The 14,880-nt window shown below is 38.8% G+C and overlaps 1 protein-coding gene across 1 annotated transcript in view; it reads left to right on the top strand.

The window, feature by feature from the left end:
• Positions 1 to 14,880, top strand: part of slc6a6b (solute carrier family 6 member 6b) — a 117,072-nt gene that overhangs the window by 32,463 nt on the left and 69,729 nt on the right. Inside the window, exons 2-3 of the mRNA XM_039771135.1 lie at positions 7,371 to 7,605; positions 9,474 to 9,608. Coding sequence (XP_039627069.1) covers positions 7,377 to 7,605; positions 9,474 to 9,608 — 364 coding nt within the window. The 5' untranslated portion in view covers positions 7,371 to 7,376. The remainder of the gene's footprint in view (positions 1 to 7,370; positions 7,606 to 9,473; positions 9,609 to 14,880) is intronic.

Below are 14,880 nucleotides of genomic sequence, written 5' to 3'. Positions count from 1 at the left end.
GAGCTGAAACTTAACCCAGCCAGAACATCTTACATTCTTCATCCTGGCATTGAGAGAACAGTGATAAGTGGACTGGACGAATGTGAGTGCTGGGAGCAGTTCATTCCACCCACACGGCAGGTGGCACTACTCCTCCAGTCTAAGCCCAATTGTGACACCTGCAGGGTGGAACGGGACCTAGAATAGAGAAGTACAACCTTCTCAGGGTCTTTGGATGCCTCAAGGGGTTGCTGCCAGGGGAAGACTACCCCAGTTTCCATCTGACCTGGAAGTGCTCAGATCAAGTTTAAAAGAAGTCTATGGCCTCACCTCTAGGAGTCAGAGTCAGGATGCAGTGGTCAACACTCAACTGGAAGCGGAAGAAGGATGAGAAGCTTTTTATTTTGAATTACTTTGGCTGGTGCATATTTAAAAGTGTTCGTGGAAAATGAGGATCTTTAATTTTAACCGGAATTGTGTTTGGTAGCATTATGTTTGTGGTTTGAGATTCAGTGTCATCCCACCCCTCTTTGTGATTACAATGGATAGATAGATAGAGAAGCAGCCTTAGTGGTATGCAGAGCCTAGGCCTGACCAACCCCACGCAGGGCCGGTTACATCAAACGCTGTTACCAGTATGTATTGACTGTATAAACTTGTGCACAAATTTAATAAAAATAAGGTTAACATCCATCCATCCATTATCCAACCCGCTATATCCTAACTGCAGGGTCACAGGGGTCTGCTGGAGCCAATCCTAGCCAACACAGGGCGCAAGGCAAGAAGCAAACCCCGGGCAGGGTGCCAGTAATATGTTAACATATACCGGATTTTCTCATTACAGTATTCATCTAAATTTTTGCAAGATAACATTCGGACTATATTCAGAATATAACAATACTAGCCGAAGCCCGCCGTAGCATACAGCAGTGTAAGAATAGGAACGGAAAACGGTGAGAAAGGAATTCAGTATAACAAAGGCTTAGAAAACCACCGTCGCAGTATAACGAAAATAGCAAGGAGCAAAACCAATGCCAATGGTCGAGAGAGTACCTGCCTGTAGCAGGCTATGGAAAACATAGACATACAGTATATAGATAGACGGCGTATTCACTGTGTTGCCCAGTCGACACGATAAGTCAGCGTGTCCGTCCTATTGCGAGTGGTAAAAGTGCCATTTAAACTAATACAGGTAGACGTGGGAACCAGGGTTTTCTGATGAAAAAACAACGTTTTAAACAGTATCGTTTACATACAACAGATTTTGGCGAATCGTTTACATGCAATTATTTATATCCATTTATACACTAATAATGGCAATTAATTATTATTATTATTAAATAATTCCTCCCATATAAGTAACATTTCTCCAACTGCCTTCTTCCATTTCTGAAACATTTCTAGACTTCGTCCTGTTCTTCCGCAACACAGTACTAAAGTATTGGTTAATGCCCGAGTCACCTCACGTATAGATTACTGTAATGCTATTCTATCTGGCATCCCACAAAAATTTATCTATTGCTTACAATTTATTCAAAATTCTGCTGCTAGGATAGTAACCTGCTGTTCTAAATTCACTGAACATATACCGATTCTCTCTCAACTTCACTGGCTCCCTGTTAACTACAGAATTCAATACTAAACACCGCTCTGAACATTTAAAGCTCTCCACAACCTCACTGATCTCCTCCAGACTGACACTCGTCTCGCTCACTCTGATCCTCATCTGCAGCTCTACTTTCTGTACCACACATCAAACTGTGCTATGGCAGCTCAAGCGTCTCTCTTAGTGCTCCTCAACTCAGGAATTCTCTTCTCTGTCATATATGTCAGCTTGATTCAATAACACATTTTAAAACTACCCTCAAAACTTATTTTTTCAAACTGGCAATTGTGAATTTTGCACTGTTACTGCCAGTTATCTTTGTTTGTTTGCTAATTATTGCTGTTTGATCGAGAGCGATGGTGGACGCGGAAGTAGGATTAGAGATGGCGGGCGGGGCTCTGTCGTGTGTATCCCATGGTCTTAGAGTTGGTGGGCGTGGCTCTCTGTCTTGCCCTTGATTAGAGTTGGCGGGTGGGCTTTGGCGGGCGTGGCTCTCTGTCTTGCGTGCGTTCTCTGTCTTTCTTGCCCTTAGTTAGAGTTGGCGGGCAGGGCTCTGTGAGTTGGCGGTCGTGGCTCTCTGTCCTGCGTACGCTCTCTGTCTTGCTTGCGCTCACTGTCTTGCGTGCCCTTAGTGAATTATGTATATAGGTAATCTATTCATACTTCATGAGTACCACGAGAGTGTAAAATGCAATGCAGTGTCATGCAGAAATTAGCAGGGCCTCTTCTTGAAAAGTACCCAAATTGCAAGTATATTCTAAGTCTCGATATGCAGGATGTAATAGTGATAACTCACGTTGATATCACGTCAGCTGGTTATCATTAGCGATACATGTTTTTGTATGTTAATGTTTGGACATGTTTATAGCCTAAAAATAAAGAGTTTCAGTGTTTCGACAGGAAGTGTGAAATTAAACTAGAGGTATCATCATGAAATCACTTACCAGTTTCCAGGTTCAGAGGCGAATATCCACTTTTCTTGTCTTCCAATTGGAAAAGTCATTGATGACATCATCGTAGTCTAATCTGGATGCAATGTCTTTTTCTATAGGAAGGAGAAGCCAACCCAGAGACTAATAGGCCATGCCTATTTTAGGAAGAGATTATACTGGTGACCCTTTTCGGGCAATGAAGGTTGACTATGGAATGTTTTCAAAGACGCACATGTATGGAACTTGACTTTGAAGAAGGATTTTAAAATGGTTCCTCTTAGAAGCATCTCAAATATATATATATATATATCTATACTAATAAAAGGCAAAACCCTCGCTGACTCACTCATCACTAATTCTCCAACTTCCTGTGTAGGTAAAAGGCTGAAATTTGGCAGGCTCATTCCTTACAGCTTACTTACAAAAGTTAAGCAGGTTTCATTTCGAAATTCTACGTGTAACGGTCATAACGGTTGACAACGTCTGCCTTGTTAAACTTTCTTATTTATGGCTTCATCTTCATGAAATTTGGTAGGCAGCTTCCCTGCGCTAACCAAAACAGATTTACGTACTTATTTCAGTGGTATGACGCCACTGTCGGCCGCCATATTGAACTTTCCAACGAAAACAACGTGTCATGGTTGAGGGAGAGAGCTATCCTGACACCAAGAAATGACACGACTACAGCTATAAACCACATTTTACTTCAAGAACTACCTTCACAACAGAAAACATATCAGTCTGTGGATTCAGTTGTAGAAGTGGAAGACGCAGTGCACTATCTGGTAGAGTTTCTCCACACTCTGAATCCTCCAGGCACTCCTGAGCATAATCTAATTTTTAAGGTTGGGGCACCAGTAATGTTAGTGAGAAACGTACAGTCACCGAAACTTTGTAACGGCATGAGACTTCAGGTCACGTGTCTGCAAAAGAACCTAATTGAGGCAACTGTTTTTACTGGCAGTGGCTCAGGGGAGAGAGTTTTTATTCCTTGCATCCCTGTTATACCCTCTGATCTCCCATTTCAATTCAAATGCCTCCAATTTCCAGTAAGGCTCTGCTTCGCAATGACAATTAATAAGTCTCTGGGACAGAACCTACAAAAGGTTGGCATTGATTTAAGGCAAGATTGCTTTTCACATGGCCAACTGTACGTTGCATGCTCAAGAGTAAGCTCAGCGCACAGTCTGGTCATATTACAACCGGAGGGCCGAACTCACAATGTGGTATACAAAGAGATCCTTAACAATTAATTATTGGTATATTTTCCCTCAGTTTAAAAAGGTTTACTTTTCTCCTTAATAAAAATTTTAAGGCAGTACTTCGCCGCTGCGAAGCGCGGATATTTTGTTAGTATATATATATGCACCGTATTTATCCGTGTACCACGTGCACATTTTTTCCCGAAAATTAGCATTAGAAAATCAGGTGCGCGTCATACGCGAGGAAATGTAATTCTGTAATGTTTACTTCTTCTGCTTGGGCTCGCTCACTCTCTCTCTCTCGCTCTCGCTCGCTAGCTAGCTCGCGCTCTCACTTACTCGCTCTCTCTCTCGCTCGCTCGCACTCTCTCTCTCTCTCACTCGCTAGCTCGTGCTCTCTCTCTCTTGCTCACTTGCTTGCGCACTCACTCTTTTCTTGCTCGCGCTCTCTCTCTCTCTCACTCGCTAGCTCGTGCTCTCTCTCTCTCGTTCACTTGCTCGCACACTTGTAACTGACTGCAATCAGCTTTTTCCTGCGTTGTGTAAATGATTATCACGTAGGCACATTGGGCTAGAACACAAGTTTTTATTTTCCTCTTCCAGTAAATCGTTGCAAAACAAAAGGAAAGAAATAGACAGAGCGTCACATACAAGCCTTCTTCCCTCTGCCTATTAATAATAAATTAAATCGACTAGAAATTATTAACACAAAGTAGATGAAAAAAATGAAAAATATCAGGAAAGAAACTGAAACCACAACCTACCCCTACAGCATCCACCTCGCTTCTGGCGTTAGAGCCAAAAAAGAGCCAAAAATGTGGTGCATGCAGGTTGTGAGGTGTGACGCTAATTAACGCTCGTGCTACAACCGATTATATTGTTGGTATACTATTAACTATTTACAGGGATCAACACTTTTGGGGAAGTTCATAACAAAAAAAATAAATAAATAAAATTCTAGATAACATTTTACACTTTGCTACACACTCGCTTTCTCGCTCGCGCTCTCTCTCTCGTTTGCTGGCGCTCTCACACTGTCTCTCTAAATTCTTCCTATACAATCACAACACACGTCGTACACGGGGCAAAGCAGTTTTCTAGATTTTCTTTGTAAAAATTAGGGTGCGTGTCTTACACGAGAGCGTGTGGTACAAGAGTAAATACAGTATATACTGTGTATATATATATATATAAGAGAATATAACTTGAAAATCCGCTCAAATGGGACACGCAAACCTTAAAAGCGGGGCCCCTTTAGATGCGGGGACTGGGGTGGTCGCCGCACTTGCCACCCCCAAATGCTGCTCTTGGATGGATAGATAGATAGATAGACAGATAGATAGATAGATAGATAATTCACACTTCAGAATAGTGAGTTTGAATATTTATTAAAGACGTCTGTTTGCAGCATATTTCTATTGCAAGTGCACACTTACTCATCTAGTCATTGGCAGTCTGCAGAGATGACACCACATACACTAAGTAGCACAATAGAGGGGTGGGAGCAGCACAGACAGGATTACATAAGAAATCTTTGTACTCAGACTGCTTTAGGAGAGCTGGATTGGCTGACCAGGTGGTGAAAAGCCAGGGATCACAAACAGCCCAGCTCAATGCAACAGAGAAGGTCTCGTGTGACAATCTGAGTACATATGGAGGCTTAATAAATTGAATGTGAGCTGTAATATACATAGTCATTGGTTTCCTATTTGCATTTTATCATCTGGGATTAGAAAGCAGGAACAATGATTTTTCACTCTCAGCCAAATAATTTGTTTATTTCCATTCGCCATTAATGTTTGCTTTTGATATCGTGGAACCGACCTTTGGAACAGCTTTTCCTGCAGCAGTGCAGGTGTTTAGTTTAAGTAAGAATGACATTTTTCTAATGAGTAAAGTACAGTTGTGTCCAAATTAAAGGTCATCTGGCTTAATATGGGCAAATACAATATATCTAATTGTACAAGAAAAAATAAAACAAAAAAAAAACAAAGATTGTCTCTATTGCTTTGTTTTATATAGTCACCTGTTTTACTAAATGAAACATGTTAACTCTTTTTATTTAGCTTATGCATTATACAAATGTTATAATGCATAGTGTACTCTTTATTCATTCATTTTTTTGTTAAGGGTTGCGGTGGCCAAACTGCACAAACCAGTCCAATTTGTCCACAGCAACCTTTTCTCAGCTTCTCATTGACAATTTTTTGATGATCCCAGGCAAGCCAAGAAATATAACGAGACAACCATTTGTTTTCAAATGTTTTGCTGTTTAAACACCCCCTTACCCACAATTTTAGTTTTGTAACTTTAAAGTCAAATGGGTTAATTAGGGGGTCCTAAACCCCTACAACCATATTTCACAGCTTGGATATAATCCCTCAATGCATACTGTCTGACATCCATAATACACATTACACAAATATAGTCCTGTTACAGATTTAAAATTTGAACCTGAAATCACATGACTTGTTTATTGATGGTGAAAAATAAATAAAAAGCTCCATGAGGAGTTTGTAAATGGAACAAAATAGAAATCTGTCTGTTCGTCTGTCCAGTTTTGAAATGCTTAATCTAGTTTGGGGGTGGTGGGTGGTGGCAGCACTGATGTGATGGATGAAACCATTCCTGGGCTCCATCTTTCTAATAAGTTTAATTCAGAATGTACACTGACACAAATACTCACCCTCATGCTGGGTCATTGTGGGTTGACAAAAAAATGTACTGTAATATGCAAGACTTTAAGATCAGGGAGGAGACCAGGAAAGCTAATTGAAAACCCACACAGACACAAGAAGGTTTATGAGCTAAAGAATAAGTTAAAAAAAAAGATAAAAGTTCTAAAAATGAAAATCCCAGAAATGGCCACTAAATGTGGGAAATACCATCAAACCTCGGCTAGTTACAAAAGAAATCCTTTATAAATAAAAAGGTTTATTTTTACAATAAGCTCTGTTGAGCAAAAAGAAGCAACGAAGAGCACAAGGCAAAATGCACAGAAGGCAATGCCTTCAAAATAGGCAATCCCAATAGCAAACACAGTCCTGACGTGAAATCCAAAAATGGTCAAAAAACAGAGCACCGATGTCATAAATCCAATAAATCACAAATAGCACAGAATGACGCAAAGAGAACTAACACCACAAGTGCATTCACAATGAACCGCAAGGGACTGTGGGTTTTCCTTAGCCTTTAAAGGGCTGAAGGCAGACCCTTGTCAGAGATGGGCAGGTGACTTACCACAAAACATATGAAACACAAAAGGAGATACATATGACACATAGAGACAAAATGACCAACAATAAACCAAGGAATCAAATGTGAACAAGGAAGACAGAACATTGGCAGTTAAACCAAGCCCCCTGGGTTAAAAACATCAAGAAGAACGTGAAGAGTCAGCACTTTCAGTGCCTGCACTGAGATTTGACCCTTGAGAGGCCACAGTATCCACTGTGTCACTACATATCATTTCTGATATATGAAAAAATATAATTTTTTGTTTGGGGTTTTGTGTTTGTAACGAAGCAGTCCATAACAGTTTAAGACTCGGAGCTTATTTTGAAGGATGAATTAATTAGAATGCTTAAAATACATATTTAAAATTATTACAAGTGAACACAAGGAATGATAAGCTGGTTGTTTTTCTTCTAGAGCAACATGGCCCAGAAAGAGAAACTGCAGTGTTTAAAGGATTTCCACAAGGATACCCTGAAACCATCCCCTGGAAAGAGCCCCGGAACAAGACCTGAAGATGAGGCTGAGGGAAAGCCACCACAGAGGGAGAAGTGGGCAAGCAAGCTCGACTTTGTTCTTTCGGTAGCAGGAGGCTTTGTTGGTTTAGGAAACGTCTGGCGTTTTCCATACCTCTGCTATAAAAATGGCGGAGGTGAGTATCTTCTTTTGTTTCTGTAGGTGTTTCAAGGTTTATTGTCATTTTTATATTACTTTTAACTATCAGGTGATGTAAATGTATGTAATGTTTCTGGAAAGAATGGGCTCTATCTGAATTTCTGTGAAATTTCTACATCAGGAAGCTGGTGACTAAATAATTAAATGACATTAAGCAGTGAGTTGAGACACCAAAATGGCTGAGTAGCACTGCTTTAGCATCCCAGAGCAATATGACATACCTTCAACCAGGTCATGTCTCTTACTCACTTCACTCATTGGTGAATTACTGGAAAGTCCAGACAGATAGAATTTTATTAATCAAGTAGAATTTTTCTCTTTCTTCCTCTCTCTCCTTTTCTCTCTTTTCCTTATTTTGTGGATAGCACAGTATATTTGTCTCAGTATTTCTGAAATATTTATAAAGATGTTACAGAAGAAAAGTCAGACATAACCAAAGTCGATGCACAAAAGGTCAAATTATCATTTATGAAGTTTCCATGAGATGGGTAAACTCAAAATCATTATCCAATCTAAATTTAAAACTAGCATATTCTAAACAAAATAGTTCTGTGTGAGAAGTCTCTCCTTTGTTTTGAAAAACACCATATAAAAGGTTCATTAAAAATAAAATGCACTATTATTAATAATAATAGTGAATTTTATTTATATTGAACAGTATTATTATTACTATTATGCATTTTATTTATATTGAACCTTTTATATGCCCAGAGTGCTTCACAAATATTCAAATAGGCGCAAAAGGCAATAATAGCACAGAAGAAGATTGAAATTAGTTACAATGGATACAAACTAATATAAAACATTAAACACCAAAACATAGTATTCAGATTCTTGACTCATGACAGCAGAAGGATACTAGATAGATGGGTAGTGTAGATGACAAACGGGACATTTGCATTTCAGTCAACACTCGCAACAGGGCCAACATTTAAAAACCACATAAACATTTGCTTTCTTACCTTAACCTGTTCTTTTTATTGTAAATACCATAATGGATGGACTTGGCGAACATGGGTGCCAGGAGCAGCTCATTCTCAGACACAGCAGGTGGCAGGGCTCCTCAGGGCTGAAACTGCTTCGGACACCCACAGGGTGGCATTAAATAATTTAAGTCTGGAAACGCAGACCTGTTGGCATTCTTGGGTGCCACCAGAGGGCGCTGCTGGGAAGGACTGCCCTGGCTTCCACACGATCTGGAAGTGCTTTGGATAACCTTTGTGTGACATCAGAAGACGTTCTGGGTCCAGTTTTTCTGATGATTTAATTCAAACATGGTGGTAGCAGATAAGTGCCTTTTATTTAAACCCAGATAGTGCTGGGTGATATTGTGTCTGTGGTTTGGGGCTCAGTGATAGCCCCATGTTTGTTACATTTTATAGATATACCGGAGCAGCACCAAGTCCCTTAGCTAGTCTGCAATATAAGAAATGTCTAAGAGCACTAACACGAAATGCTATACAGGGTGGTCCAGATCTAATTATGCAGATCCAGATCGTCTGGATGACTTTGATTAAAGCGGGGATGATTCCAGTTCGGCATGAAGACGATTCTTCATGTTGTCAGTTCACACTGGATTTTTTGGGTGGTTTTCTATATAATAAACTTAATAAGTTATAGCGTAATGAAAATTGCATAATTAGATCTGGATCATCCTATATAATGTTTTTATATTAGGCATCAGTAAACTGTTTGAAGTGAAAACATGCAGTAAGTGCCTTCTGTTTAGGTGCTCAGTTTGACACCTGGATTGGACTAAGTGGATGTGATAATATTAAGTCATGTAATAAACTATAATTATTTTGTATCGACAAGTGGCTAATATTTTGTTTTCCATTTCTCCAGGTGCATTTCTCATTCCGTACTTCATTTTCCTGTTTGGCGGAGGGCTACCAGTGTTTTTCCTAGAAGTGGCCTTAGGCCAGTTCACCTCTCAGGGTGGAATCACCTGCTGGGAGAAGCTCTGCCCCATTTTTACTGGTAAGGCACAATTTTGAGTTTCACTAGCAGTGGGATGTTTGTCACTTATTGGCTAAAAGTCTCAATGGTGCTGGTCAAGTCCCACCATCGATCTGTTTATGGTCTGAACTGACCTACCAGTAATCGCATGGTAGAAATATGGAAAAACGTATTTGGTTAAATCTCTGTGGATAAATGCAAAGTAAATGTAAGTATGAAAAAGGCCGTGGATCTGGACATAGCAGTGGAATGCAAATCCCATGCACTCAGGAACCTTTTTTATTCTGTAGCGTCTGCAATACTCTTAACCTTTGCAAGAGTCTTTCTAAAACAGCTTTAAATTGTTAAATCTCATCAACAATACAAATTCAAGTTAATGTGTTTTGTGGTAAATATATTGTAAATGAAATATAAACGACACAGCTGCTTTTAATTGCATGTAAACTGCAGACCACAACTGAAAAATGTTGACCATTTCTTAATTGGCTGACACCTTTGTCTAAGATTTGAAATACAGTTAATTACATTAATTTCTGTGTTCCAATTATAGCACAGGTAAGTGAAGTCACCTGCTCAAAGTCTCATAGCATCAGTAGTGGGCTTTGAACACAGGACCTCAGAGTCTTCGCCACTGTACCACACTGACTAATAGTCTCTAACAAGCTTTAAAACTGAATGAGTATTGCAGTGGAAAACTCTGGTAGTGAGGTGAGAGTTTATAAAAAACCAAAACTGGGACAAAAATACAGAAGTTGCAAGACAGCATCTTAATTACCATATATATTCGCGAATAAGTTCTCTCGCGGATAAATCGGGGTTTGATTTTACCATATAATTTCTGGTATTTTATAATGGTGGTATAAGTTGAATGCGGAAAACTCACACTATTGGTCCAAGAGATTATGATATGCTAACGCCCACCTCAGAGAGCAACCACGGAGCACGTTGCCTTTTTTTTTCTATGTATTGTGTCTACGTGACCACACGGTAATACCCGAACTATTCCGAAGTGACGTTTGCACTGTTTTGTGTTTTTTGTATCTCACACCCTCATACACCTTTATCGTAAAAGCATTCCTTATCTACAATGGAGCGTTTGATCAGAAGAAAATATGAAGCTGGTTTTAAATTAAAAGTTGTTGAAGTAGCGAAAGAAATTGATAACGGTGCTGCTTAGCACAAATTCGATGCATCTGAGAAACTGATGCGAGATTAGAGGAAGCAGGAAGATGTAAAAAAAAAAAATAAATAAATAAAGTGTTGTATCTTTGAACGGGCGTATAAGTCAGGGTCTGATTATATGATCAATTTTTTTCGGGATTCAAGATCCGACTTATACGTGAGTATATATGGTAGAAAATGACCAAAACAGCACTTCTGTTTTTCTTTCTTAAATTGTTTTTCTGACTTTTCATTTCAAAGCCTACATCCATCCATCATCCAAACTCTTTTATCCAGAGTAGGATCTTGGAGCAGCTGGAACCTATCCCAGCGACCATTGGACACAGGACAGGAACAATCCCTGGATGGGTCACCAGTCTATCACAGTGTGAACACACACACTCACACATATCAGGGGCTGATTTAGTATTGTGAGTTCACATAACCTGCATGGCTTCAGACAGCAGGAGAAAACCAGGGCACCTGGAGAAAACCCATAAGGACTCAGGAGAACACGTAAAAAGCAATACAGGACGTGAACCCCAATCTCTTATTCTGTGAGGCAGCAATAGTATTACTGTGCTGCAAGACATGCATTGCTGTATTTTATTCAGATCACACACCATTAACATGACCTTTGAAGGTGAAAAGGAAAGACAAAGTCTAGAAATAAAACAACAAGTGAGAGACATTGAAATCCAACTCCTCTGCTTTATATTAATATTAAGAGTTCAGATGTCTTCATGCACTGCTGCCAATTCATTACTTTCCTGTCAAGCAAGACGCTATTATTTAGTCCACCAAAGCTTGCTTCACCTGACATCATGGAAGGTGAGTAATGCTCTCTTAAGGTGAAATTCATAAACAAAAGTGCAACACAAAGTTGCACAAACATTGTAGCAATATCACATAGTGGTTTCTTTGATGCTTTGTCTAGTCATTGTGTACTGAATGAGTTTGTTTAGCTATTTCCCCATTTATAAAAGGAAAGTCACAAGACTCTGATTTCATTGCTGTGTACGTTTCTATCTACAAAACATATGTAGCTCAATATGCTGCTTAATTTTTCTGGTCAATTGAAACTAATTATACAGATTAGATTTATTAACAGCATGAAGGCACATTCAAATTCTTTCTGGAAATAGAAGCAGATACGTCCAAGTTTTCAAATAAAAGGTTTGTGTTGCAGTGTCATTTGGAGTCACTATGACTTTACTCAACCGTTTGACGCTATGAATTATGAAGACCATCTCAGTGTTCAAGTTTAATGTGATCCAGGGGCAGAAGAATGGCAATCACTGAGCAGGGGACAGAAGGAAATATTGGGTGTTTGGGTAATGAAGAAAAAGTAAAAACAGTAAATACACAAGGTTAGGATCACAAATGGGAAAATCCCCGAATAATGAGTCATTGTAGAAATGTGGAGGATATAAAAAGCCCGAGGACAGCACTAATGCTGCCAGTGAATGCATGTTGGTGAAATGTCCCCATCTAGTTATAAGAGAACAGATTGAGTGTCCAGGGGTGTTGGATATGCAGGTGCACCACGGATATTTAATGATGGATGAAACTTAACAATGCTCAGGGATCTTCCTCCAGGCTGGCTTCTGCCTGGCTGTGGTGAAGGAACAGATATGTAACTGTGATGAAGCTCAACACTGTCTTCTATATTCCCGTTAAGTCATTCCCAATAAATTTTGCTAAACGGTCACTATTGGAAACTAAATATATGGTTTTCTTTGTGGAGTATTAAATACTTCTTTTTAATTTAAAACAATGACAAATACTTAGAATTAGTAATGTATATACTCGCATATAAATATGGACTTGAAACCCAAAAAATTGATCATAAAATCAGACCCAGACTTATACGGCCATTCAAAGATACAACACTTAAATTTTTTTTTTTTACATCCTCTTGCCTCCTCCAATCTCGCATCAGTTTTTCAGACACATCAAATTTTGTTGCAGCAGCGCAGTTATTAATTTTTTTCGCTACTTCAACGACTTTTAATTTAAAACCAGCTTCATATTTTCTTCTGATTGAATGCTCCATTGTAGATAAGGGATGCTCTTATGATAAAGGTGTATGAGGGTGTGAGATACAAAAAACACAAAACAGTACAAATGTCGCTTCGGAATAGTTCGGGTATCACCATATGGTCACGTAGGTACAATACATAGAAAAAAAAGGCAGTGAGCTCCTTGGTTACTCTCTCAGGTGGGCATTAGCATATCATAACCTCTTGGACCAATAGCATGAGTTTTCCACATTTGACATATACGACCGACATTATAAAATACTGGAAATTATACGGTAAAATCAAACCAAGACTTAAACACAAGTATATACGGTAAATGTGTGAAGTTCTCAGACATCATTTAAATTAGAAGAATAGAAAAAAGAAATAGAAAGAATTGGCCTGGGCAATCTTCAAAACTCAGAGAACACTTCAACACTGCAGATTAAAAGAGTACTCCACCCTGAAATTACACATTTGTTATATGTTAAATGCCCCGTGTAATTTGTAGTGATGGCTTAGAAGAATATTTAACCTCATATGTTCATACAGAATGGAGATAACAAAGATTCTAATGGAACAGGCCTGTGACCAACATTAGACAAGAGAAAACAATATCAGAAATGTCCATGAAAAAAATCTCACGTTACTCGTGTCGCATAATCCATGAGTCAAGTCATCCGATTGTATGTTCATCAGTTCCCAAACTTGTATTTATACTAAAATATTTTTTAACAAACCATTTCTGAAAAATGTGAATGAAAACAAAACACACTTAGATGCAAACAACCATTTGAATTTTAGACCCGCCACGCATTGTTACATTTATATTCATATTCGCAACTGGAGTACCTCAGGATTTTTTAGCGTCAGTCTGTGAAAGTGTTTGGGTGAATTGACCTTCTGCTTGTTGAAGTATCTTAGATATGCATGAGTGTGAGGCGTATACTCTGTTTGATAATGTTCTCACTTGCTTGTCTTTAACTTTTAATCTTCAATTGTACTCGTCTCTTAGTGGACCTTGCAATGTTGACATCATGTGATACTCAGTGTTAGCCAATGGAAAAGCTGCTGCTGGGCAGGACTCCTGATAGATGAATGAAGAAGAAGGCGGGTCTTCAAATCATATGATGTTTGAGTGTGTCCCATTTTCAGCTACAAGAGTGCTTTCTGGAAGTGGTCTGTTTAATAATATTTTAGCAAAAAATGCTTGTGTGTTGGATGTTGCTATTAAGATTGAATAATTTGTTTACATTTTTGCACTTTTTGTCATTGTTTTTAGAGATCTACAGCTCAAACATTGGGTCTCTCATGCCCTAGAATTTGATTCCATCATTAGATTTTTTAATTTAGTGCATACTTTTGTTTTTATTAAAATATTGGTGCATTTTCATTGCCATGTTGAATTACTCTATATGTCTTCCTATTGTTAAGGCAGTTTTCGCTTTGTCAGTGTCATTCCCTCAGAGGCTGTGACTTTGGCTAATGACACAATGGGTTTTAAAGATCATCCTTGGGATCCAGGTTTGCAGATTCAAAACACCATTTTGCTATTGAAAAAGTATCTTATTCTGAAATACTTGTGCCTGAACTTTTTGACCTTGATTTTGTGTCTCATTTTGGTTTTGGTAATAGTACGACTGATTTCCCAGTTTTGACCTTTATTTTGATCTTGACTATGCCTTTTTCTTCCTATAACCCCAAATATCTCATATAACTGGATGACTTGACATGTTGCTTATGTGATGCTGGTAATATGAAATTGTTTGCTGTTGCCCAGCATTGGTCAATATAGACACCTATTAGCAGACCACGTGCACGTCGCTGCAGTCGCTGTAGTTGGAATAATTATGTATCTACATGCGACTTATAGAGCTTCTTTATATACAACATTTTTGGTTTGTCCTCCTGGAGCCAAAATATATAAATTTTCTCTATGACTAATTCGTGAACATGCTACATAATAAATAGAAACGGGGAAAAACGGCAACACCGCCGGGAACAACAGTAAATGAAATAAAGTAAAAGTGTACCAAACACTAAATGAGATAAAGTAAAAAAGGGCAACAGCGACAGGAACAACAGTAAAAAACAACATTAAATGAGATAAA

Source organism: Polypterus senegalus, chromosome 12 (assembly GCF_016835505.1).
Source record: "Polypterus senegalus isolate Bchr_013 chromosome 12, ASM1683550v1, whole genome shotgun sequence".
NCBI classification, from domain to species: domain Eukaryota; kingdom Metazoa; phylum Chordata; class Cladistia; order Polypteriformes; family Polypteridae; genus Polypterus; species Polypterus senegalus.
This window is presented reverse-complemented; position numbering and strand designations above follow the sequence as displayed.